At 33.5% G+C, this 27,921-nt stretch overlaps 2 protein-coding genes and 1 non-coding gene across 4 annotated transcripts; 2 read left to right on the top strand and 1 right to left on the bottom strand.

Annotated features, from left to right (window-relative positions):
* The first annotated feature begins 2,796 nt into the window (after positions 1–2,796).
* Positions 2,797–9,916, top strand: LOC134272984 (uncharacterized). The gene is made up of 10 exons (XM_062755155.1): positions 2,797–2,979; positions 3,278–3,443; positions 4,981–5,133; positions 5,468–5,568; positions 5,978–6,163; positions 6,374–6,602; positions 7,252–7,389; positions 7,606–7,721; positions 7,849–8,008; positions 8,220–9,916. The coding sequence occupies exons 1-10, from the start codon at positions 2,845–2,847 to the stop codon at positions 8,237–8,239; spliced, it is 1,404 nt and encodes a 467-aa protein (XP_062611139.1). The 5' UTR covers positions 2,797–2,844; the 3' UTR covers positions 8,240–9,916.
* Positions 9,917–10,856: 940 nt separating this feature from the next.
* On the top strand, positions 10,857–10,938 carry Trnal-aag (transfer RNA leucine (anticodon AAG)). Its single transcript has one exon. It is a non-coding gene; the product is annotated as a tRNA-Leu (tRNA).
* A 4,309-nt stretch (positions 10,939–15,247) lies between these two features.
* On the bottom strand, positions 15,248–27,900 carry LOC134272982 (tumor necrosis factor receptor superfamily member 5-like). Of its 2 annotated transcripts, none has more exons than XM_062755152.1 (8): positions 27,672–27,900; positions 21,411–21,859; positions 20,667–20,937; positions 20,235–20,390; positions 19,455–19,623; positions 18,638–18,783; positions 17,253–17,369; positions 15,248–16,957 (listed from the first exon to the last, which is right to left on the bottom strand). In XM_062755152.1, the coding sequence occupies exons 2-8, from the start codon at positions 21,585–21,587 to the stop codon at positions 16,680–16,682; spliced, it is 1,314 nt and encodes a 437-aa protein (XP_062611136.1). In that variant the 5' UTR covers positions 21,588–21,859; positions 27,672–27,900; the 3' UTR covers positions 15,248–16,679. The 2 variants fall into 2 exon arrangements, with proteins under 2 accessions (XP_062611136.1, XP_062611137.1); XM_062755153.1 differs by having other exon boundaries at positions 27,837–27,900.
* Between the last annotated feature and the right edge of the window lie 21 nt (positions 27,901–27,921).

Raw genomic sequence — 27,921 nt, 5'->3', positions numbered from 1 at the left:
ATAACTCCCATAAAAGAAACAATATTTGGTTTCAATATTAATTATATTTTAAATTAATCCTCTCCGTTTTTAATGCACATTACCCACCGTTCTGCGCATGTGCGAATAACGTGATATTGGCGGTCACGTGACCCCCTCCGTAGCGTTCTGTCACAAAACTTGAAAGATTTTTCTTTGTTTTATATTTCTTTCCATGTGATTTAATTTTTATGACAAGAACAGTTCATTTGTCAGAAGTGGTCAAATCTCGGCAACAGAATTGGTGGATAAGAATATCCTTTTCAAAAATAAGCATGGCGACCATTAAAACAAATCTTCCGTCTCGGGAGAGACCTTTATTCAAGGTGGATAGAAAATGGGTGCCTCCTTTTTATCATATCTAATATGTTTAAAATCTAAAATAAACGATATCTTAGGTATTAAATAACTATATTATTGTTCAAATATTCAACTATTTTTCAAAGTGTAAATTGGAGGTCTTTGATAGCAAATTGCTAAATTAAAAACACATATCTTTTCAAATTTGCTTTCACTGGGCAAGATGACAAACTTGTATCATTTTTAACCATCTGCCTTCCCTCACTAAAACCTTCAATCCAATCATTAATTGAATTTATAGGAACTCATTTATCCTAAAAAAAAAACTGTGTACAAATTATTTTATGATACTGCAGAGGGATTTCCAAGATATACAATAAATTGTACAGTCGTTTGTTGAACGAGTTCGACTTAGACAACCATTTTTCGTCACAAGTGACCTACATAGTGACGTTATTTTCGCATTGTGACGTAACAAACAAAGAGAAAAACTTTATTCAGCAGATGCGATTTATAGACCTTGCGTATGGCTATGTGTGTACCGAATTTCATTATAATCTGAATTGTGGTTTTGTAGATATAGAGATAGTTCGCGAAATTTTTGATCACCCCTCGTAACAGGAATCAAGTTTGTGAAATGTGGACATGCATCATCAACTTGTTTGTCAACAGATATTAATCTCGTTCTTTATACTAGTATTTAAAAGAATACTCCGCAGCTTCCTGTACATCGAATCAACAGGTACAGTGTAAATTATAAAATATTTTAATAATAGGAATGGTAAATACATGTAAAATTAAAACATAAGGCTATGGTCTTCAGTTCGTTATTATATCGACGTCCGTGATTTATTAAATCTACACTCTGTACAAATTTTAAAAGGGAAAGGGACTTTGTTCTCTTCATCTACTCGCATCCTCACAATGCAAGCCACACAAGAGTCCTGAGTCAACACGTTGTCGTGGGTCCCCCGGCAAAATGTTGACTCAGGACCCCTGACATTGCGATGATGATCTACTCAAAGCGCGAGAACCTTCCTTTTCACTACACAACGTGAATAACTCTGCGTGGTTATTGTACACGTAATTTGTTTACCTCAAATCATGTTTAATATAAAAAGTGGTTCAGAGAAAAAAAAAACAAAAAAAAAAAAGAAACAGCACAAACTGCTTAGCGAGAAGAAACTGGACGTACATGCAAGTACATAATGACTGGCTTCCTTTCCCGGTATTACGGGACCTATTATCAGATCGCACTACTTGTTAAGTACTGCAATTGCACTGAAAATGATCATCCCGTATTAACATGTATAAAACGGTTATGAAACCATGCAACACACCTCTTTAATATAATCATAAAGTGAGAAACAATTGTTTTCAAACTAATGGAGGTCGGGTCCGTTGGTGTTTATGCCCTACATCATGTACATGTTCACCTTTTTGTTTTGCCTTTTTTATGAATGAAAAATATGGAGATAACGAACAGTATTCAAGATCAAAAGTCCATAAAACAATACAAAATAGGAGCAGAGCAAACACGGACCTCCAAAACATAACAGGTAGGATCAGGTGCTATGGAGGAGTGAGCATCTCCTGCCGACCGGGGACAAGATTAATCATATGAAGTCGACAAATCTAAAACTTTGCAATAAATAGAAAGGAAAGTCAACATCAGGATAAATAATACAAACAAACATTTTTCTTCCCCAAATTCAGATATCTTTGCAAATGACCAAGCCACATGATTTAATTGGCGAATAAGTGCAAAAATGCAACTCAAGTTCATTGTTCAATATTATTTTTTGAAAAGTTTATGAAATGTATGATGTTTGCTTACTTCAAAGTTTTTTGGACATTTTTAAGAGTGTATTTTTACATTTTACTCAATTAACTTTTTTTAATTACTCTAACGTTGAAAGAAATGAATGCAGTCGCTTCCACTGAGCTTTGTGCGCTAAAATGGTTCAGATAACAAACAGTGACTGATCTTTAAAACCCAAACAAACAGCTATACCCCCCCCAAAAAAAAAAATAATAATAAAATAGAATTTTTCCGTTATTTCTCGATTATGAGGAACTCACGGCGGATGTGACCCCTTACAATCTTCAAGCTTTCACAATAAAAATCTAACTTTTAATCAAATGACCGGTAAGGGTAAAAGGCTATTCATAGAGATCAACAGAAAAGGAATGCTTACTCATTGTAGGCATCCGATCCTTTTGCCCTTTTCAATAATTTTGCAAAACTGTAATATTTTGTATTATCTTCAGTGACTCCTTTTACAATGTATTTAGTGCACAATATAATAAAAAAGATATTTCAAAATTATTTGAGTTGATTTGATGCTTCGTATAAATTATCAATCGTGTCTTAAGCCTACAATTTTTTTTTTAAAAAGTTATATTTATTATCAGCTTTTCTCTTTGCGCTTGTTCCGGAAATATATTTGTCTTCCGTTAGTGGTTTTCTTATTATTACTATAGATTACTTTCACTTTGGTTAGTTGATCTCGAAAAAATGAAATTATGAATAAAGAACAAAAGGAAATAATTCGAACGAACAGACGATACATAAAGGAAAACGTGTACAACGTCAACGATGTGGCGGACAAGCTATATGAATATGGAATCTTGTCCTTGGAGAACAAAGAAACCATCGCGGTAAAGTCGTCTTAGGATAATCCCATGATAAAAAAAAATTATTAGCTTTGAACATAGCTCACATAAAATCTGTAAACTTTAAACACATGATAAAAACAACATTATCAACTTTGACCTAAGCTCCCTTAATTAATTATTTGATCATCCTCATGATTTATAATATGGTCAGACATGATAATGTTTCGATCATCGTTTTATACTTTCCTTTTTTTAAATTTGAAATATTTCTTTATAAAGAGAATGTAGCACATCTAAAGTGTGCCTAACGTGTAATTTATTTTGAGTGATTTACTTTCAGTCCCGGCCTGTTGACAGGAGAGCATTTGAGCTGCTGGACATTGTGGTCAAGAGAGGACAGCGGGCTTTCCAGGGTCTGATTGATGCCCTGAACGACACAGAGAACAAGGAAGTGGCCGACAGACTGGAGGGAAAGTCAGGAGGAACAACGAATACAAACTATACAAGTAACTGTCAATACAAACTATACAAGTAACTGTCAATACACACTATGCAAGTAACTCTCAATACACACTATACAAGTAACTGTCAATACAAACTATACAAGTAACTGTCAATACACACTATACAAGTAACTGTCAATACACACTATACAAGTAACTGTCAATACAAACTATACAAGTAACTGTCAATACAAACTATACAAGTAACTGTCAATACAAACTATACAAGTAACTGTCAGAGAATACAAACTATACAAGGCTGTAAACTAGTATAAACAATTTCTTTGTAAACAAAGCACTTTTTGTGTTATCAAAGACTAGAGATTAATTGTGATTTTACTGAAGGAATGAATTTAATAGCTACCCATTTTATATGGTATAAACTGGGTTGGGGCAGTTTACGCTTTATAAACTGTGAAGCGGTTTATAAAAAAGCGTAAACTGTTCCAACCCAGTTTATACCATATAAAATGGGTAGCTATGAAATTCATTCCTTATAATTTAATTTTCATTCATTTGATGTAAGAAAAAAAGATGATGTTCTAACAAAATGACTTCAATTTGTGCAAAAGAACAAGGATCACTTTTGCCTTATTTGGCCCTGTGAATTTCTAAAAAACTGAAACTGCATAGTTTTAGTTAACAATGCATTTAATATCACTTAGATCTTCGGTGACTGTGTATCTATTAAAAATGACGTCAATTTCTGGCTAGTCAATGCATTATGATGTCACGAAATGCGTCAATTTCTTCATATTCTGAAAAAGTGTACAAAAACTGCCAATTTTTCAAGCTATTTTTTTATTTTTAATATAGAGCGCAACCTCTGATCTAAAATATGAAACTAGTAAATGAGAGAACTGTTTCTGAGGATTAATGGACATGCTTTATTTTTTAGATCAGAGAGTGCGCTCATATTATTTTACTTCACTGAAAGTGCTCAATTATACCTGTTTACCTATAAATTCAATAACATTGACAATTTCATAAAGTCAGTTCTCCAAGACCTGGATTTTGAAGGGAAAAATTTTAATAGGATATGAAAGCACCAAGTCTCTACTTTATTTTAATGCTTCAAATAGAAAATCAAGTGTTAATCAATCAATTGGTATATCTACAGGGCCATTTTATGCATAAAGTGAACCGACTTCTTTGAATGTAACGTCAGACGGAATTAATTCGTTTTTGATGCAAGTCATTGTGACGTAGGCAACCCATTTTATACGATATAAAGTAAATTTTTTTATTCAATCAAATACAGCGTTACAACCAGAATTAAATTATATTGTAATGGTTTGGGCCATGGGTATTGGCTTGGGTAGCTCGATCAATAGAGCACCTGACTAGTGATACGAGTCCCAAGTTCAATACCCAGTCCAGCTATACATTTTCACTTTTCTCATTACAATACATTTAGATACACTTAAATACTCTGAAAGCCCAATTTCAAAATTTCCATTAGGTAGAAAAAGATCACACAATAAAAATATAATATAGACAAAAGTTTGTATTTTATTCAATGGTATATCTTTGGTTTTAGACTTTTCTGTGAGTATGGTTAATAAGTGTGGAAATTCTGTGACGAGATCTGAAGAATCGACAAAGTCAGCGGATACAGCAGCCCCATGTGAAGGACCCAGTATTCCGGGATCCCAAAGTCAACCCCCAGCAGACAATTTAAACAAGCCAGATGGTATGAAGATTTATTATGTAGAAATATTTGTTTTTTCTGGACAAATCCTCAATGATTAGAACTTACAGTATATTTAATATTTATTCTAATGTGTAAAAGCAAGATACTGTGTGGTATATCTAAAACAGGTGAGTGTCTTTTAGAAATTGACTCGTCAGTTTAAAGTAACTAAATACATATAGAATATCAATACTGATAACAAAGGAAAGATAACTGTCGTATTTTATGTTGTGTGTTTAATTTTTTTTAACAGTTGCTGTATTTTATTGTGTGTGTTTAATTTTTGTGGTGAACAGTTGTTGTACTTTATGGTGTGTTTAATTTTTGTTAACAGTTGAGTGGATGAATGAAGTAGAACTGACTAAACTGAAAGAAAACATGACTTCAACTGATCCAAAGTTTGTTTTGGAAATGAAGAAACGTCATGGTGAAAATGTTAGTTTTGTGGCAGAATTAATTTTTGTTTTGTGACTTCTTAGTTCTTACAATATATAGATTGTGTTGATACATGTACATATAATATGTAGTCCTGTGAAAACACTCATCACTGTCATTAAACAGGCAGAGAGTATTGGCTGTTCTGTTTAGGCCAGACCAATCTCGCAATCAAAACAGAGACCTTGTAGAATGTACCTGTAATGAAATGATTAGAAGTTATCTTTTATAATCAGACATTCATTACAGAATTATAGTCTCCCATTTTTGTAAAAACAGGACAATATTTCAAAGTATATCATTATGTTTTATTTTTATTTTTAGCTATAATTATAAAGAAAATTTGAATTCTTGTGCAATTTATTTAACATTTAAGGTTATCTTAATTTTAAAGGTCTTTTATTTTTAGCTCTACAATTTGAACCTGAATAAGCGTGGGATATGTCTGATCATTGATAATATTCCTAGCGATTTTTGTTGTGTCGGTGAGTGCCATCATGGTATGGTGGATGCTGGGAAAACACTCATACGACAGACCATGAAACTCTGCGGGTTTAAAGATGTCAACTTCTCCAGGAACACTGGAACCACAAAGGTAGGCTATATAGCAGGTTCCCCTTAAAATGAGAATATGTCCTTGTTCTAGTGGCTTTTTGCTTAGATATCCAACTTATAAAAAAACAGTCATGGTGTGACTAAGTTCAACACATATTAATTTTTGGTAATTTTATGACTAACTCGTATGTAGGAGAATGTTTTCCTAATATGCCACCTGATACCATATTCCTCATTGCTCTGCATTCAGATGATTAAAGAGAAGATACTGAGGGAAATGAAAAAGTCAAGTCACTCGGAATATTCCTCATTTTTTGTGATCTGTGTGACAACTGGTCCGAATCCAGGCTTAATTTACGGTAAAGATGGAGAGAGTGATCACATTACCATAAAGGAACTACAGGAAGTGATGTCACAGTGTAAAGAGTTCCATAACAAGCCAAAAGTCTTACTGGTCCATACGGTTCCCAACTCTAGCTGTAAGTATTAAAATATTAAAACATATATATATATCTTTAAATATTGCAGCATATTGCTGCAAGGATTAAAGCTATAATGTTAATGGTTTATAAAAAAAGCATAAACTGCCCCAATTTATGTTATATCGTATAAGTTGAAATAAGTTTCATTCCTTATAATTTAATTTCAGTGTAGACAATGAGACAATTTTTCCTCCAGAAAAAGTCTTCAAATTGAGCATATTTTTAAATTAACATCAAGCAGAGTAATATATTTTTGGCGTAACTCTTTGTGACGTAGGCAACTTATGTTATACATAATGGATTAAATCTTTTGCCCAAACAAATGATATGTTATAACTAAAATTAAATTATTGTCTGGTAATAAAAACTTGAATTATTACTAGAAACCAATATTCACTCAGATTTTTAATAAATCGGTGAAAAAATCTTTTTCTTCTAATGCCTATTTACATGTACATCCCATGTCAAATGTTTAATATGTTGATGATATGACTGTTAGGGTGAGCGCAGATACCATTATAATGTACTCTTTATAAACTATTTAAACATGTCTCTTCAAATGGCATGTGACATTTGGTTTGTCCAGACTCTGGTACTTGGTTAACACATTAATTGTATTTTATATATACTCATTTTTCTTTTACAGTACAATGTGTTCACAGCACCAGTTTGGCTGAAGGTCAGAACTTAACGGAATCTATACAGCATCTGTCTATAGAGGAGGAAGGACTAACACCTGTCAATAATAGGAATATGTTTGTCGTTTCTGCCGAACTGCAACCAGGTCTCCAAGTCTCCAAGTTACATAAACATGATTTTAAAAAGCCATCTTCATAATTTGATGAGATTTTATCAAGAAAGTTTAATTTCAATGTGGTTAAAAAAGCATTTCATGATTTAGTTGGGTTTCTTTTAAGAAAAAGTCTATTGATCTTGAAGTCTATAATGAAAATGTCTTATAGAGTAAATGTGTACATGTGTTCATTTGCATTGTGTATAGGTATCAGCTTTTTGGTCAGAATAAAGGGGAAAACGGGGGCCTATTTTAGCAATGCTTTGGTCTATGTCTTGTTGAAGTTTGCTGGTAGTATGTCATTCCTGGAACTGATCTCTGAGGTGAGTCAAACTTGTAAGTCAAATATGTAAATCAAACACAAAAATTAAAAAGAGTTGTTAACAATCTGAATTTTCCTTTGTACGAGCTTGTTTCCTCCAATTAATGTTTGACAGTTTCTAATTTAAGATGGACAAGCTATTGGGATTATGTGAAGATGAAGGATTAGACAATGTGGATGCCAATCCATATAATGAGAAAATTCATCGGAGTGTTCGAGTGGCTAAACTTAAAGTCCTGACAAAACCAGAAAAAGAGCTCTATCTCTTCCCTCTGTATGAGGACACAGGTCAGTAGAGTGACTTCTAGGCCTAGATATACAGTCTGTACGTAGAATGACTTCTAGGCTTAGATATATGTACAAGAACTGAACAATTCTATGCTGAGGTTAAGTATATTTGACCTGACTGTTGAACTTTGGAGTTTTGCATATCTATACCTATAATATGCTCTCAACAGAAATTGACTTAAGTCTCATTTAATGTTTATTTGTATTTTAGGAACACAGGTTTCCAGCTAGTCGTGCTGAACTCTTTGACCTCACATCAGAAACACCAGTACTCCTAGGAATTAAATTGATGGAACCATGAATTCAAAGACTAGCTGAGACAATGACAACCAAGTTGCCATTTTTGCATGACTCTGATTCCATTACATTGGTCATTTTTCCCTTTGTGATAACTGCAGTCCATCCTAGTTGATCCCCCTCAATTAAGGCACCCTTCACATGTAATCATTTGTATGCATTTGAAGTGATGCACTTCTTTTCAATGCACTAATGATTTTGTGCAAAGGACTGTGTACTGTTATGGCTTATGCTGCCCTCAAAGTCAAACTTTGATGGAAATTGGTTACATGTAAGTTCTATTTAGTATACCAAAGAAAGATTCAGAAAACCCCTAAAATGTGAGCAAGAATTTTATTTTCACTTTAGTTTTGGGTGTTTCAAGTTAAGCTGTACTAATATTTTGCCCCATCTTGTTTTAGTCCCTTTTACTTTAATTGTAAGTGTGTAAATTTCTCTTGGGGCAAATTCACAAGACACAGAGTCACCTCTCCTTTAATGCCATACATTAGCACATGGGAGATTATTGAAACAGGACAAAATTGTTTGCAAGTGTGTCAGGGCAAAATTAGCAATGGATGAAAATAAGCTAGAGTATTAACTATAGCAGTAGTTTAGTTTTAAGGGAAAATTTAATTTAGTGAAGAACTAGATTATCGACTGTGCCACAAAGTGTTTAATCATTTAAAAAGGAATAGTTGTTATTGATGTTAATGTGTAATATTTATCATTTAAGGCACAATTTATTAACATATTGATCACACTCATCTGATATTTGGAATACCATGGCTATGTCAGATTGAGTTGTTTTTTCTAAGCACTTTTTCTGATGTATTTTAATATTCTTGACTTTTTGATTCAGTCCTGCGTACTCTTCCACTTTTGACTTAATTCTTCATCTTTTTACCATAAAAATTTATTGTGCTGTTATGTACTTTTGATTCAATTTTATATGTTAAAACTTTTTGTTAAAAAAACTCTTTGTAAATTAATTTAAATTTCAACTGGAATGAAAATGGGAAGCTCAATATTTGTTATTGTCAACACAATTACTTATTATTGTAAAACAGCTCTTATTGCTAGATGTCAGAAATATGTGAGAAAAATAAAGGATGGTTTGATCAAGAGAGATCGTGCATGGATTCTAGCATCTTAAAAATAAAAGTGAACTTTACTTGGTGAGAGCTAGCTGCTTCTTGCAAAATCATGTAATAATTATTTGTAAGCATGTCTAGAGGATCTAGAGTAATTCTCGGAGAGAATCATGCAGTGTTTAATGTCAATTTAAATAGTTATAAATTATTTGTAAAACTAAATGTTAAATTCATTTTTTTTTCAATATTTAGGCATGGTCAATGTAAATTAAAGTTCAAACTATGTCAAATACCAGTAGATTCAACTCTGTGTGTTCATTTCAATTTTTTGTGATAAAAAAATTGAAAATATATATTTATTCTATTAATGCAATAAAAGATGTAGTTCTTGATGACAGCACACAGAGATGTGCCCACTATCCTTATGACACTCTGTTATATTAGAAATAGTGATTCTTTCTTTTTTATTTTCATGTTTACTTATATTATTTCTTTCTATTGCCATGTTATATATTCTTTAATAAAAAATAAAATAATACTATATATTTTTTAGTAGTATGAATCATGCATAAACTTTAAGTTTAAATCCTACTGTAAATAAATCCTTTTCATAATTAGTTTTAGCTGAAGAATTGTAGCTCTCTGCTGAAGAAAACTGGGACAGATAAAGCAGAGTGCTAATATACAGATCCTAGTGTTGTAGAAACTAAATTTCAAATTACATTACACCAATTTTTTGTCACTCACTTCAGGTATATTGTTTATGGTGTTTAATACTTATGTCCTATAATTGATCATACATTTTACTTTTGTTATTAATACTTTATTTACCTCTCAACATTCTGGAACGTAACAGTACTTTATAGTTTTGGAATATTCCCAATATATTTCACAACCCCTTAATTACCACAAACAAATTTTTTCGAACCGTTGAAAGGTAAAATGTCAGGAATTAGGAGTCAAATGCATGGTTGAATATGGGATACCATGTTTAAAGCTGGCGAAAGCATAAAATACCAAAAATACGTAATATCTGAAGTGAGAGACATAAAGGTTAATTTTACAACGCTTTATTAATTGATCTGACTATAGCTCTATCTCTGTTATATATGTCTGAATTTTTCACAAGCAGAGAGCTACAGTTCTGCAGATAAATTAGTTTCTCAAACTTTAATCTCTTTCTATTATGCATCTTTTACTTGTGTGTACTTCCTGTCTTAGTATATATTCATATGTTGTTGAGAGATTGGAAGGAGTTCCCCCGAGTACTTTTAGTACTTTGATTATTTTCCAAATAGACTGGCGATGCACTTGTATGTCAACGTTATCGATTGTCTATTTCTATTGGGAAACATGATTTCTTGTCACATATAAGTATTCAGTGCAAACCATTGTTAAAAATCATGGAAAAATTGCGAATAAAATTGAATAATAATATAATTAGTAAATTGTACGACATTAAAATTCTGTTCGCTATGGGTAGCGTGGCCGAGCGGTCTAAGGCGCTGGTTTAAGGCACCAGTCTCTTCGGAGGCGTGGGTTCGAATCCCACCGCTGCCATAAATTTTTTTCCTACTCCATCAACGCAATATGTTTTTTTTTTGTTTTTGTTTTTTTTTTAAAACCTTTTCTTAGGGTTTTATTAAATTTGTATTATTTTTTTGTCTTGGGCCACTAGAAACAATAATCTTTCAATTGACGGACCATTACTTATTCATTGACATAAACAATCAAGCTCAACATACAAAAATAGATCTAGTATTTTGTTGAAATGAATCATGCAAAAACAAGCAAATCAAAAAACCACTGTCAATATACGAAAAATTTGTATCTTTGCCGTACGAATATAAACTTAACTTCACATATTTCACCAATTTATATTGCAGAATTATGAATAATTCCGTTTTAAAAAGCTGTAATCAGATTGGGACGGGCTTTAAGTAAATATGAATTAAATGTAATAGTATTTTGATTCAAATCTTGAAAAACGTCTGTAAAATACATTTTACATACTATTCCTCTTTGTGATGAAAAAGTTCAAACCCCGGTCCCGGATTCTGGTCACAATAGGACAGGGTGTAGGACTATTCCTTTAATATACTGCTTTATTCCCTTTCTTGTTCAAGACATGTAACCCCCTCCCCCCTCCCCAAAGTTTTTGTCAATCACATTTTTTGTCAACAAGTATTTTTCCATAACAGTTGTAGTTTGGTGTAACAGTTTGCAAGGTATATAAAACAGATTTTATGTCGGTGGCAGTTTTTTAGTGTGAGACATTATGAAGGAGAGAGGAAATTTCGATTGATTTGTATGGCGTCATTTGGGATTAAGATTAAAAAAAAAAACTCCCGATGTTTCAAATATATATGTGAAATTACTTCTTTTCTCTGTCGGATTTAAAAAATATTATTAAAATAAAAACTTCTACTAGCCTAGTTTACGGGCAAATAGTAATGGGGTCATATTATGAGACATCCAGTATTTTATCTATAAAGACCAATTCCTTCGTAAATTGTTAGTTAGCTGTTTTTGATTGTAAATACTTGTATACAATATGAATTTCTTTTAAATATTTAGCCACAACGTAATTTACGTAACTGAATTTGACCAAATAAATATACATCGATATGAAAGATTTGTTTAGCATAATTTAATAACAAACTTGTCATTACAAGCTTAGAATTTTCTAACTATATATATACAAGTATAAGATTAAACGTCCCATTCAACTGGACACCACTTGTATATATCGGTACCCTGCCTATCGATACCCAAGGGGTCAAATTCCTGCGGGTCAAAGTTAACAACGTATTTAAAGGAACAGAGAACAGGATATGATTATTGCTGAAGGACAAGATATCTTACTTGCATCAGTCTATAAAATAGCATATAAACATGTATGTTTCAATCTTAATGACAATAAGATAAGATCACTGGACAGGAAATTGAAGCCTAACTTAATTACTACCTATTTCATTATTTGAAGATCTCTACAGAATGTACATGTATTTTCATTTACTTATTAATAAATGCACATGAAAGTGTGTGAGTCAGTGGTGTCGTGTTGTAAATCTTTTATTAACTGGGTGGCCGTACAGTTAAGATGTCAGTAGGGGGGGGGGGTGTGAGGGGAAAATTTATCAAGAATCAAATTTTGTTAGAAGTACATATATGTAAGTGAAAACTACATAAATTTATATTAAATCAGAGAACAAACTCTACAACTGTAAACTGCCTTTTATTGATTATCTCATTACCCAGTATTAAACAAAAGATACAATGCCAGATTACTTAACTTCCTAGCAGTAAAACAAGACAGAATCAAAAGTGCCAATAATTAATTTATACATACAAATATCTAAATTTTGATAATATTCATGAGAACATGAACTTTACATTGTCACATTTCATAAAGTGCATTATTACATTAAGTAGTTCAAAAATGGAATTTAAATATCTAAATTAACATTCAATGATTTACCAGTCTGCCATCCATGACAAAATTCATCACATTTCTATTTTTCAACAAAAAAATCTTGAAGAAAAGTTTTTCATATAATGAATATGTTGGCTCATACATAATCAGCTTTAATGAAAATGCATGTAAACATGAGAAATACTGGAGTAGATATAAAATTTTATGAGCATTGCAATAATCACAAGGGAACATCTTCAGTTTATCAGACAAATGAAAAGAAATACCCCTGTAAACTATACATATTACAAGCATTGGGAAAATAATTCTCAAATAAACTGAGCGACCGATCATTACATGACCATTGCAGCAATACAAAGACAAAAAAATAACAACACAACAGAACACAAACATTCAGATGTGCTTCTTAGCACTTCTTATAAAGCACAAAAAAAAAAAAAAACAGTACCACTGTTTGCTTATACATTAATATTTTGAAACATAATACAGTACTATTCAAAATAAATTTAGTGAACAAAGCTGAAATTAATACTAATTTAAGCACTCTTACTTGAGCACATTTCCTTCGATTCTCAATCACATTTATTTCGAAGTATATACTTATTAATAATATCATTATTTGTTAGAAACATACTTATTTATACTATTACAGTAAAAAAAACAAAAAAAAAACATATGTCTGTCTGAAATCCATATGCAACTACAATGTATTCATTTTTTCAGGCTGATGAAAAAAATAATTTGGTTCATGGCAAGAAATATTTGTGAGTAAAGAATAATTTGTCACCAAACTTGATGTCTAAGATATATAATACAGCTCGAAAATAAAAGTTAGCCCTTTGTTCTTTATATTATAGGGGCAGATTTAACAATAATCACATTACCAGGTATACTCATCAGAAATTACATCATAAATTACAATATCAGGAATACAATACTGGTCAGAGAAAGACTGATTTAATGCCCCTATCACATGACATAACATTTCGTTTGTGCATTTCCTATTTAATTGCTATAATAAAGCATTGCTTAAATTGAGTTTCCCAATAACGAAACAAAATGTACATAGATGTAATAGTCAATCAAGTACATTGCACACTACATGTATTACATAAATAACACCAGCCCTGCATGGAAATTGAGCAATAGGGATTTGATACAAGATCTCTATAGGAAAGAACCAAAAATATCTGATCAAAACATAAAGAAGGGGGGACTACTCTAACACAGATCAAAACATCACAAAGGGAGCTAAGCTAGAAGACAATTAATCTGATGAACTATAAATATGACTAGTAAGTGTGTATAAATTCACATTAGATAAAATGTAAAAACTGACAAAATGTGTATACAGAAAAAGGAATTATATGTATATGCATAACAAGACAGGCAATATTACCATATGAAATAATTTAAACATATGCACTGTTTATATAATAATAACAATGATACAACCTCTTAATAATAACGTGTGTAGGGAGATCACAAGTTTGAGTGATATGTAATGAAGTAATATAACATGTTTATTATTTATAATCACTCTAGAAGTAAATCATTCTACAATAAATAAGAGGTATATTTCTCGGACCCAGTGTCGTTCACTGAATCAAGCAGCACTGTGTTGTTTACAAATTACAACTGTAATTATTGCACACATTTAGAGTGCCTTATTCACATGTTATACATGGATAATGTAAATATTGAACAGAGAGACCACCCATTTGTCATTTCAGATTTGAATGCACACTTGCAATCATGTAAAACTATGCTTATCAAATTAAAGCATCTCAGTTCTGTTTCTCAAATGTCCATCAAGTAATAAATGACATTATCAATAACACAAGAGCATGTGAGCTGATTTAAATGTAAACAGCTATACTATCTAAGGTAGCTACTCCACGGAGCAAAGGCTATAATACCTTATATTACAGGTATTTCTATAATTAGCACTAATGAAATCTATATCTAAACAAGTATATTATGTAACAAAGACTATAGCTAACATTATAGTAAGTCTGTTTATACCTACATCTATAAATAGCAGTGATGAAATCTACACCTATACAGATACAGCGTAGTATTATCATGTAAATTAATCTAGTCTATTACTATTATTATTATTATTACAGGTAAGATTGTTTACACAATATGTATAATTACTTATATGTAGCACTGGATATCTTAAACCTATACAAGTAGCAATATGTTTCACAAGTATTAAAATCATTGTATGCATAATCATGATAATAATGACTGACTTAGAACATAATTCACATACAAAAACTGCCATTATGATAATATATACATCTACAGGTTGTGTAAACTTTTTTTACTAAAAAGGTATTCCACAATATCTAATTTTGTCAAAATATGTTTCAAAGTAATTTTTATAAGACTATAATAAATTATTTGACTTAACATGATTGTGAAATCATTACTGAATGAACTTTTTAAAATACCTGGTATCTATCATATTTTCCATTATTAATTAGTGTAATCCTACTTAAAATGCATGAACTATTACAACAATGGCTTGCAGACCTTTAAAGCGTTTGAAAATATGTACATGTGTTGTACATAACTGTACTCTTCCATCATAGAATCATTACTATTAGCAGTATCATAAATAATGTATCAGAATCTTACAGTTCAAAATAAAAAAAGATTGTTACATTTCAAAAACAAGAGGCCCATGGGCCACATCGCTCACCTGAGTAATTTGGGTGATGCAGATCTTTACCAGATTCCCCCTCTTGCTATACCTATCATGCCCAACAACCCCCTTCCCTTTTTTATTTTAAAACTTTAGAATCTACACTACCCAAGGATGCTTCCACATAAGTTTCAGCTTTCCTGGCCCCGTGTTTCTTGAGAAGAAGATTTTTAAAGATTTGTTCTATATTTTTCTACGTAAAACTTGGAATTCCCTATTGTGGCCCCGCCCTACCCCCGGGGGTCATGATTTTAACAATTTAATATCTACACTACCAAAGGATGCTTCCACATAAGTTTCAGCTTTCCTGGCCCAGTGGTTCTTGAGAAGAAGATTTTTAAAGATTTGTTCTATATATTTCTATGTAAAACTTGGATTCCCTATTGTGGCCCCGCCCTACCCCCGGGGGTCATGATTTTAACAATTTAATATCTGTACTACCCAAGTATGCTCCCACATAAAATTCAGCTTTCCTGGCCCAGTGGTTCTTGAGAAGAAGATTTTTTAGTGACCCCACCCTATTTTTGACTTTTCTTGATTATCTCCCCTTGTAAGGGGACTTGGCCCTTCAATTTAACAATTTAAACTCCCCTTCACCCAAGGATGCTTTGTACCAAGTTTGGTTAAAATTGGCCCATTGGTTCTTGAGAAGAAGTCGAAAATGTGAAAAGTTTACAGACGGACGGACGGACAGACGGACGGACGACGGACAAAATGTGATCAGAAAAGCTCACTTGAGCCTTCGGCTCAGGTGAGCTAAAAAAAGAAGATTGTCTGCAGGCAGCAGATGAATGCATATACCTTAATTGTGAAAAGAAAACAACACTGAGTTCTTCCAGTTGAGGGTACTGTAGAAGTACTTTTTTCTGCGTGGTATTAATTCAAGCTATGTATGTGGTCACAGATAATCCATGGAAATTAGTCCAAGCGTACTTAATATAAATGTAAGGCATATGGTGACAGTCAAGAAAATCCGCGTAATTTTCTACCCGCTGATTAAATGGAAATTGAAATTCCACGGAATTATGACCCTGCGGAAAAAAGTACGTCTACAGTATAATATAGTATACAATGACAAATCCTTTGATAAAATGTACATTTCTGTCATAAAAATAATTCTTTTTATGCATATCTATAATGATATGGCTGATATCACTGAGTTCTGGTAACACTACCAAAGTCAGTACAACTGCTGTCTGATAACCTGTTAGGAAACAATGGACTAAACCGATTGTCGTCCTGAATTTTCTCTGCAAGTTCGATATGATCGTGGTGACATAAAATGTCGGAAAGTCTCTGAAGATCAAAGGAACACAGGTCTGTCTGTTGACTGAAGCTCTGAAGGCAGCAGTAGATCTGTTCCCTCACGTTCCGCGGATGATTGGCCTCGTGTTCCTCCAGGACACGGTCCGCTGATTTCCCCACGGTAGCTGAAAATATACAGAAAACCAAATCATGTAAGAATTGCTAAAAATTAAACCCACAAGGAGCATTTTTTTGATTAACAAACACTTTCATTTACAGATTTATTATATTCACCCAATATACACACAGGGGCAAAAATGAAAGTGAAAATTGTCCAGTATAGATTGTATCTTTTGTTTTAGGCCGTTTAAATATTCACTAACTTTCAATTTCATCCATTCCTTTGTACATCAATGGACTCTCCTAAGAGACTTTTTTAATTTTTGAGACATTTCAATGTAAATAAATACAAACATTTACCAAAGAGTTCTCTGATTACAAACTTCCAGTCCGCGATGGGAAGTTCTTTTTGTAGTAATAGACAGAGATCTCCCCAGCCTCTCTCAACCAACACTCGGCGGCTCACTGGCTTCTTATCTAAAACAGAGAATAAAACTAAATCATGCAACAGTTACATCAAAATCTCCCCAGCCTCTCTCTACCAACACTCCGCGGCCCACTAGCTTTTTATCTACAACAGAAAATAAATCTATCACAAATACTGTAGATTCCATATTTTTCAAGAGTACTTATTATAGTGAATGAGCTCTTCAACGTCAAATCACAAGAGTAATAATTGGTGAATGGACGGTTGGTCAAGAGATTTTACATAGATTTCAGCACCATTAACATAAATGCGAGTAGTTTCATTTTGCATGTGATGGTTCTCGCAAAATTACGCAATAACTAGATATCATTAAGATGGCGGCCATCTCAAAGGGCCCCGCTTTGAACAATGATAATGAAAATGTAAGGTACTGTAAATCTTGTATAATACAGTAAAAGTCATTAATTTAGATCAACTTCACGGATATTGCAATTTACAGATATATATTGAAGTTATCTTGTAACCCAGTTATATAAATTTATATAAATTTACTGGAATTAAAGGGAAAAAATTATGCACCAAATAAGATTTTAAACATAGAGGCAAATTCTGACCATGACCTAGAAACTTTGACCAAGGTCACTGCACATCCATTGACCAGTGGAACTCTGTGAGTGAAATAATAGCCAGATTGGGCCAAGGAGAGAGAAGATATGCTCCGGACAAGGATTTTTCAAATAATTCTGCTATGACCTTGACCTTGAAACATGGTTCAAGGTCACTGCACACCGGTTACCCAAAGGCACTCTGTGGGTGAAGTATGAGCCAGATTGGGTCAAGCAGAGAAAAGAAATACTCCTGACAACGATTTTTAATAACATTCTGACATGACCTTTACTTTTGACCTAGAAACATGGTTAAAGGTCACTGCACACTGTTACCCAAAGGTATTTTGTGGGTGAAGTATGAGCCAGATTGGGCCAAGGAGAGAGAAGATATGCTCCTGACAAGGATTTTTCATATCATTCTGCTTTGACCTTGACCTTTGACCTAGAAATATGGTTCAAGGTCACTGCACATCGGTTACCCAAAGGCACTCTGTGGGTGAAGTATGAGCCAGATTGGGCCAAGGAGAGAGAAGATATGCTCCGGACAAGAGATCTCGGAAGGACGGACGGACAGACTGATCACTATAGGGTGCCCGCCAAGCGGGGCCCTAATAATTACTAGTAATTCCACATGTATATTTAAGAATCTACAGTACTTCTCACTACTGAATTCACTGTATTGGACATGATTTGAGAATATGAGTGCTTACCTCTCTGGGGAGAGTCCATTGTATTGGGAGTAATTAGTGAATACTGCCCATTTACTGCTAATGTTGTGACCCCCTTTTGTTCTCCTGGGTCTACAGAGGTGTGTCCATTTGTTGTGCCCATGTCCTGCATCTCACCCTCGTTGCATCTATACATTTAAAGTAATGAACAATCAATTAAGAACACAGTTACAGTACAAGGGAATTAGGAAATACCTATAGCCTCAATCTTAGTCAATTCATGCATTAAATGTACATAGTTTAATGTAATACAGTAAAACTTGGTTATAACGAAGTCACAGGGACCTGGAAAACTACTTCACTATATCCGTAATTCGCTGTATCCGTATAAGGAATTCGTTAAATTTACATAGCTGGGGATCCAAGATAACTTCGCTATATCCGTGAATTTGCAATATCCGTGTTCGTACTAAGCGAGTTTTACTGTATCAAAGTACATCTTTTTCCAACTGCTTATATTGTTTGCACGGATTGCACAACAAAATAAAATATTCAATTTAATGTTCAGTTTCAAAAGTGAGAATAAAACACAACTGATAACAAGCATTGTTTTTTTTTCAAATCTTTTTTTGTAATATGACTCTTGCATTGTAAGACTTGCATTTTCATGAAAAAGACCACAAAATTCATAACTATTGTTCCCTTTCATTCATTAATGTTCTATACCTAATTGGTTGAATTTGATACAGCAGGTCCATAGACGATGTTGAAAGTATTTCAAAGTTAATGGACAATGATGTCAAACATAATCAGATAACTATAACTATTGATCAGTAAGTAAGTTTGTGTTGAGATCTACCTTTCTGTCCCAGTGATCTTCAGACATGGCAAACAGTGACTTTTCCTGTGGCAGATCAGCACCACTACCACCATCAACACCAGCGCCACCAGCACACCCACAATAGCCCCGCCAATCACCCCAGGGGGTGTGGTCTCTTTCTCCCTCTCAGACTGAAATGTGGGTTTATCTGGGGAAAAATGTAAAAACTTTTACCAGTGTTCTCTAGGCTTACAATAACATACATTTTTAAGGAACTTATAATTACCTTACTTAATGGAAGGAATTGCTCCAAATATTCTCCCCCAACAAAAGCTTAAGCATTCAAATATGATTTAATTTTAATTTTCACTCTCTAGATCCATCAACAATAAATCTACTTGGTGTGTACAATTGTGTAATTACCATTGCACTGTATATATACGATTAAGTCATTAGAACGTTACCATTGCACTGTGTGTCTGACTGAGTCATTATCATTGCACCGAGTGTCTGACTGAGTCATTACTATTGCACTGTGTGTCTGATTGAGTCATTACCATTGCACTGTGTGTCTGATTGAGTCATTACCATTGCACTGTGTGTCTGACTGAGTCATTACCATTGCACTGTGTGTCTGACTGAGTCATTACCATTGCACTGTGTGTCTTTTATTTTCAATTTTGAGTCATTACCATTGCACTGTGTGTATCTGTATCGGTAGTCATTACCATTGCACTGTGTCTGACTGAGTCATTACCATTGCACTGTGTGTCTGATTGAGTCATTACCATTGCACTGTGTGTCTGACTGAGTCATTACCATTGCACTGTGTGTCTGACTGACTGGTACACCATTGGGTCTCTGTGGAGGGGTCAGGGCACCTGCTACAGTTCTTACACTGGGTATCTAGATTCTCACTGTCCTGGTACGTCCCCTCTGGACATGACATACAATCTGTGTCCTCTGTTGACGTTCCTACAATAGGCAGCAGGACAGTATCAAGGCTGAGTACATGTACTGTAGTATTTATATATAAGTGTCAAAAGTTTGTACTCATTGAAATACTATGCAGTTGTACATTTATGCTAAAATTTATTGTTTAAAAGTAAGAAGACACAGTTTGACCTTGAAAATTCATTTACAATATAAATTAAGTCATGCAAATGTAGTTCATTAAAAAATAAAGTGTATAAGAGAATTCTACATGATCCAAATTCTCCACTCTTATTTACAGGTCTTCTTATTGCTGACCTAGCTTTTGTACGTAGAATCCTGGCTGACATTTGGAGTATAGAACACACAGTCCCTCTGTGGGGGATCGTAACTTCAGGTAGAATCCCTCCCGGCACTGACACTGGATATCAGACAGGGTGGTGCAGTTACTGACGATCTCAGAATTACGCCGCGGACAGGAGGTGGAGCAGGGCTGACAGCTGGTGGCCTGGTTAGGGTACAGACTGAAGTGACTTGAGGGGCAGGCCTTACACCGGGCCGATTTACTCGACTCCTGGCAGTCTTCTTCCTTCATAAGGAGACAGGTATTTGTATTAAAAAGTTTTACAAGTTGTTCAGCAAAACAAAAATAAAAGCAAGTCAGTTTGAATCCTTTTGCAGAATATAATCTGAGAATCCATGTTAATAGAATTGTTAACTTCATTACCTCTTTTGCATGTTAATACATTTCAACAATGGCATCCCCTCACAAAATCACACACTGATATATAATTTAATGTAAAATCATACGTTTTTGTGGGGTCAAATTTTCAAGGTTTGAGGAAAAATATTGGTGTGTAGGGATTTGAATTCATGTTCATGGTGGTCATAAATTCCTGGGTCTCTTGATACCTCGAAAACAATGAAAATTAAATCCAAACAAAAATGAGTGATTTCACAGTATTAAAATTGTTATGCATAAACAAACCCACTTACACAGAACTTCATTGCGAGGAGATAATAATGAAAATATATGTTTATTTAGTTATTTGTTATAAAGACCTTGTAAAACCCTGGAGCACAGCAGCCACACAGCAGGTTAGTGTTCACCACGTGGTACGTGTAGTTGGTCTGACAGGTGTCCTCTACCGCCTGTATTAGAGGCACCGCCACAGTCACAACATAGAGGTACCACCCCATGACACCTCCCTGGTAACACATGAGATCTGTTGACACCATCACTGTAAACAAGTTGTCCACGCCAAAGAAACCACAATAAAACTTCAACAAATCAGTTACCAAATCAATTATCCTTAGTAGTCACCACATAAAAGTTCACCACATTAGAGTCAAAACATCAGTCACTGCAAAGGATTCACAAAATGTTCACCTCATCAACTTGATCAAAGACACCAAATCAGTCACCACAAAATTCCTCACATCAAAGTTCACCGTGTCAGAGTTCACCACATCATTCTGTCACCACTCAAGGTCACCACATCATGATTATCCTGAAAATACAAAACAGTGTGTGGTTATTGAAGTCAGGGGTAAGTTCAAGTTGCTACATATAGGTATAAAAAGAGCTGGAATCTTGGAAGTTTACCTAGCTTATGATAGATATAACATTAATGTATATAGCTAAATCAATAGACCTGGACTTCCAGGCTAGCTATCACAATATTCAATACTGCCCAGCATGCTGATTAAATGGGAAGAAAAAGCCTATTAGCCTAAGGGAGGATAAACTTTCTCAAATACATTGATGGAAAATAATATTAGATGCACTTCAGCAATAATACATGGACATCCTCTCCTGTTTGAGACTGTACAATGCTGAAATTGTATTGCTACACAGGTGTCATTGTTTTCTTGATTCGATCCTGGACATAGAATTTCTGATTACCATCAAACCATATTAATTATCTCAAAGTCATAAAAGTATATGATGAAATAGGATTTCTCACATCTGGCTGATTATCCCTAAATAGACCGGTACTTTTGACTTCTTACCTTTTTAAAGAAAATACAGCAAGAGACTCATAGGCCATCATGCTCACCTGAGTAACTACCGCCCTGCTGATCTTCAACCAAAGATTTTTACTCTTGTTCATTTCTATGCTTGACTTTGATCACATTCTGTATCCAAACCCCAACTGTGCAGGTTATGATTTGAGCACACCTGAATTTACACATCCTGAAACTGCTTTTGTCACTTATCATGACTAATCATAACTTTGTTGTTCCTCAGAAAATATTTTAATTACTTTTCCTATGTATTGCAACCTCAATAACCTATTGTAGCATGGTGTGTAAGTTCCACATTATCAGATGCTATATGGGGGTCATGAATTATACAAACTACAGAATGCTTTCTTATAAATATGACTTACATGTTCACGGCTTTGCTGTTCTTGAGAAGATATTTAAATTTTCTCTTAGATTCCCCATTGTTGCTCCATCCTCCCAAACAGGGGCTTAAACTTGAACAAATTTGTACCTGCACTTTGTGAGCAGCTCTTAAAATTTTCACCTTTCCTGGGTCAGTGGTTCTTGAACATGTTGAAATATGTTTCAATGAACCCACCAAAATTTCAATATTTAATAATTATCTCCCCTTGGAAGAAGATTATGGCCATTCTTTGAATAAACTGAATCTCCCTTACCCAAAGATACTCTGTACCAATTATTTGGTTGAAATTGGCCCAATGGTTCTGGAGAAGATGAGAATGTGAAAAGTTCATGATGATGGCAACAACTGACTTATGAACAATCTTTGATTAGAAGATTAAATAAGACTCGGGTGAGCTAAAATAAGAGATTTCATGTGAAAGAGATAATGCACTAAAACACATTGTTATGTCAACAGCAGCTGGATGAAATAATGCTGTTTTGAGATATATATGCATTCACTTGGTGCAGATGGTGACAGGTGCTCTAAACAACAGCTGTCATACAGAGGCTGAAAAATCAGGGGAATTAGGAACAAACTGCTAAAAACGGTAGACACACAAGTTACTGTCTGTCAGATACAACATATGTACAATTCCGACAAATGTTTCAATCTACTTTAGTCTCTTACTTCATTTTATAATTTTTTTACTTTTTTCATTAATAATTAGAGGATCTTAATCTGTTAACCAGATTTACCTGATTCAAGTCTTCCATAGAACATTATCCAGTTATACGGTTTATACAGACATGCAGCAGACTTTCACTTTGGTTAAATTTCTCACCTTTAATTCACACCTTAATAATTCAATCAATACCTGTCCCATGTCACTCACCTCCAAGATCTCTCCCGCAGAATTAATCTACAGGCCAGGATTACTCCGGACATAAAGATATTTAACAGTCTATTACACAGTAGGTGTGGAGCTTAGATCTCAGCGTGAGGCTGCATACAATCATTCACTGAATACTGGAGAAAGGGCCGCAGCATCAGAGGAATTCAGCTGACCTTACACACTACTGAAGTAGAGAGTTCATCTAATCCTATTTAATGATTTACTGTTCCCTAGTCTGTAGAAAATAATATCTGGTGAAAATATGCTAGACATTTTCCTTTGACAAATTGCTCAGTAATTTTGCTCCTATTAGTAAATGTGCTAAATGGAAGAAAAGACGGGGGGAAAATGTTGCAAGCTGTCTGAAATTTGTTAAAAAAAAAAAAAAAAAAAAAAAAAAAAAAAAAAAAGTTTCCATCTATTTTACACTTGAGAAAAATTTTAAGAGAAAAAGCCTAAAAGGACAAATTTATGGATGTATATTAAAGTTAATTAGGCTTAATTTTATAACAATTTATCATTTTAACATAAAAATAAAATATGTTAGGTCTAAAAATTTCTACACTGTGATTGCAATTATAAAAGATTTTAATCCTTCAGATAAGATTTAACACCCAGCCTAAAACACATTTATAAACATTTACAATTATGAATTACTTAGGATTTATAGCACTTGAGAACCACTTGAAGGTGTCAAGTATATCTTAACCATTAAACACATAACACAAGTGTATTGACAGATTAATAATCCTCTGAAGTGACAGAAAACATAAAATAGAAGAAATGTATCGACACCACGGACAGGATATATCAATTTAAGCTGAATCAATAAATGAGCAAGTTTTGTACATATCCTGCAGGTTTCTGACATTCAGAGAAAAAAAAGCTTTTATACGGACAATCCAATCGGTAAATTATGAATGGTCATGTTTCTGTAGGCAGATTTCATTAATATTAAACAGAGTTAATGACCGCTCAGAAATTAACAACTACAGTGCTATAGAAATTTTCCTGATCTGTTGTAAAAACAACTGACAAATGCAAGATTATCTTACGCCAAACTGCAAGTTTTAAATTTCATACAATCAATAATTATGTACCGATAGGAAGTGTTTAATATTGAATCATACCTTTATCTTGTTCTAAATCACAGTTCTACAATGATAATGATCTTTGTAATCAATATGGTCAATACTTAAATCACCTGTCTGGCTGTCTCTCTCTCTAAAGTTATAAATAGTGAGCATGCAGAAAAAGTTTTAAAGATGTATAATAGTTTACTTATTAATAGGAGAGGACTATCTAAGTTACTGAACTTGTGTCAAATCCTTTTGACTTTGTCAATAAAATATGTTCAATTCAATTCAGTTTACTGTAAAAAGAGCAGTCTCTTTAACCTGCAGAGTTATTCCCCTTTAGGCAACTTATATTGCAACTAACCTTTGAGATATTTCCCTTGTTAAAAAATGAAACTGTGCAAAGGTAACATGCAGTCCATCTCCAGTAACTTTGTGCACCCTAAAACTAATGTTCTAATGTACCATGGTAACCAACCCTTCTCCTGTATCCCCCCCCCTCCAGCTGTTCTCTCTGTATTGAGGTAACCATCCCCCTTCTCCTGTTACTTTGCCCCCCCCCCCCCCCCTTCTTCAGATAAAACTATTTGGCAAATTTGTTTTCTTCATCTAACTGCCCATTCATTTCATAGTCCCCATGAGAACTTATTGTATCCTCTTACTATCCAGATATAACCCCTACTGTTCCATTTGACAAAATTCCTATACACTCCTTGACCTCATTTTCCTATATACCCTGGTACTCCTTGATCTCTTTGGAAAAAATTATATATATACTCCTGCCTGAGTTAGAAAAAAAATGATGACTTTCATTTTAACAAGCAACATTTTACTACATCAGAAAGATTAGGACAGACATTGAAAGAAAATTTAAGAAAGTATCAATTCTATTTGCAAATAAAATGTAAAAATATTTATCTTTAACAATGAATTATTAAATAGTTAAAATCTTACGAACCTTTCAATCGTTGAAATCACTTTTGTTATATTGAACATTATGTGAAATGTCACAGATGTTTTCTATTTAAACACATTACACCTATAGTGTATAAATAACTATCAAATATGCACCTGTGGAATGTACCTTTTTTATTTAAAGCCAATATTTATTGATTTTTTGCCAGTTGTCACCAATATATGCTTTTCATTGATTAAAAAGAAATAATTAGAATGGATGTGATACTTTGCTGGTATCTTCAAAGTGTATTTATTTTTTTGTTACTGTACATAGCATCTGATGATTTCTTCCTGTTACCAGCGCTAAGATCTTCCCGCATGCATTTACAAAACTTTGATAATATATCTGCCAACATAAACACACAAATAATCATGCATGTGTCTGCCAAACTAATTACAGCATAAGACTTTGATCGCATTTATGCCAACGTTTTCCATCAGTAACATATTTTCATATTTTTGTTTTTTGTTTAATGCTATACCACGATACGTTTACAGCTGGTATTGGCAATCAGCATCATAGTTACCATGGAGATGTGCAGCAATTAACGAGACACTTTTACCTGATCTTTAGATATTTGAACCCGGAATCTTATAAGATCATTGACATTTCTTACATATACTTTATAATACAGGATTTCTTAATCTTGCACCTGTGAAAAATTAATATGACTATTAACAAAGTAATGCTATAAGACAACCGTATGTTTTAATAATTAGGTACTCAAGGGAAAAATGGAGAATAACCTTAATTTGAATTAAAGACTGCATTGTAACCAAAGTCTGTAAATGCATGGATAATAATTGGCATTATAGCAAAAACATTTTCCTAATATTTCTATGGTACTTTCTGTCAATTTAACCATGTTTTAAAACTAGTAAATGGTAAATTTGCTAATTAAGGTTAGTGTCAGAAGAAATATACACTTTAAAACAAAAATAGCAATAAAACAAAAATATCTTCTTTTTAAAAAAGAGCACTTTATTCAAAGCACTGGCCAAATCTTTTGATATTAGTGAGTTAGACTGTATCTTTCTAAACGTTACACTTTTTGTTCTGGACTTAGTGACACACCTCTCCTCATTCTGCAGTTTATAGTAGCTGATGTCATTCTCTATATAGACCAAAGAATGCCTGCGCTCATCAACCAGTCAAAATCAATAGTTTTGGGGAGGGATGATTTAACTTGACTTACATGTTGGTCTGATGAGGGGATAATCTTCGTGGCTAGGCAGGATCAATGGCGAGTGATTGAATCTCTCAGAGTTACCCATCAATACAAGTTCACTTACCTTTCTGTAAATGAGTCGACTGACAGAAAATCATATTCTCCGCGATCACACGTCTGTCAATGGATGATTTTATTACTCTATCCTGAATCACTCACCCCTTGGTCGTTAGTCTTGCTAGCAGCAGTTGTCTCTTATTTATAATACAAATGTGTCTTCATGCATGTATTGATGCAAACAAATTCTTTTTCACCATATATCAGCTTAGAACATGCATGACATATTTTATCAGTAAAACATTTCAAATACAAAATGATTCATATTTAAGCCTAACAAATAATTATATCCTCCAATTGCAGCTAGAATTTTTATATGCTTTCTGTATATGCATTAATTCTTTTGTGGTTTGTTGAATGATATATACAAATAGAACTTTCCATCAATTTCTGCCAGCTAGTCTTTCAATAGTACCCCAGTCTTCTTGTCAATGAGTATATTTTGTTATAATATCACATATATTTTATTATTTAAAAGCTGTCGTGATAATTGTACATGCATTGAAAAGTGAGCTATCTATATATGTACCATATAGATATATCACTGATACATTAGTGATAAATGTAATTATTTTTTATAATCAGCAGTTATTTAATATCGATTTTAAAAAATACCTGTAATGTTTAAAAAGGAGAAAAAGAATCATTTTCTAAAATGCAGGTATATTACTATTCTCAAAAAGAGAAATTTAAAACACAAACAAAAATGAGACTCACCAGAACGATTACGTAATATTCTAAGACTTAAAAATATATTCCTCGGGAGATTTGCTAAACTCGGCACAGTTTGTCTTTGTTGCATGCAGCACAGTATTTTGTCACGTTAACAAGGGTCGCTGACAGTTCATGCATGTTCACGCACTAACCAACATAACTGCTTACCAAATTATGCAATGTGTAAGAAAAATCAATCGGAATTCAATCTCTCCAGGTCACTCGTCATTCTGCTCTACGGCATCCCGCGACT

The sequence above is a fragment of the Saccostrea cucullata genome, unplaced genomic scaffold (genome assembly GCF_032062105.1).
Source record: "Saccostrea cucullata isolate Sc308-1 unplaced genomic scaffold, CSIRO_AGI_Scuc_v1 ctg930, whole genome shotgun sequence".
In the NCBI taxonomy this organism is placed as follows: domain Eukaryota; kingdom Metazoa; phylum Mollusca; class Bivalvia; order Ostreida; family Ostreidae; genus Saccostrea; species Saccostrea cuccullata.
Note: the sequence above shows the minus strand (reverse complement) of the source record. Positions and strands in the feature narration are given on the sequence as shown.

What these genes read in the sequence shown, in the direction of transcription:
- LOC134272982 (XM_062755152.1), bottom strand. Translation starts at nt 21,587, where the DNA reads ATGGTGTCAACAGATCTCATGTGTTACCAGGGAGGTGTCATGGGGTGG. An exon ending in GTCAGACACACAGTGCAATG is followed by an intron (nt 19,624 to 20,234) that starts GTAATGACTCAG and finishes ATTTTTCCCCAG; the next exon opens with ATAAACCCACATTTCAGTCT. An exon ending in AAGATCACTGGGACAGAAAG is followed by an intron (nt 18,784 to 19,454) that starts GTAGATCTCAAC and finishes TTAAATGTATAG; the next exon opens with ATGCAACGAGGGTGAGATGC.
- LOC134272984 (XM_062755155.1), top strand. Translation starts at nt 2,845, where the DNA reads ATGAATAAAGAACAAAAGGAAATAATTCGAACGAACAGACGATACATA. An exon ending in AACGAATACAAACTATACAA is followed by an intron (nt 3,444 to 4,980) that starts GTAACTGTCAAT and finishes CTTTGGTTTTAG; the next exon opens with ACTTTTCTGTGAGTATGGTT. An exon ending in CAATTTAAACAAGCCAGATG is followed by an intron (nt 5,134 to 5,467) that starts GTATGAAGATTT and finishes TTTTGTTAACAG; the next exon opens with TTGAGTGGATGAATGAAGTA.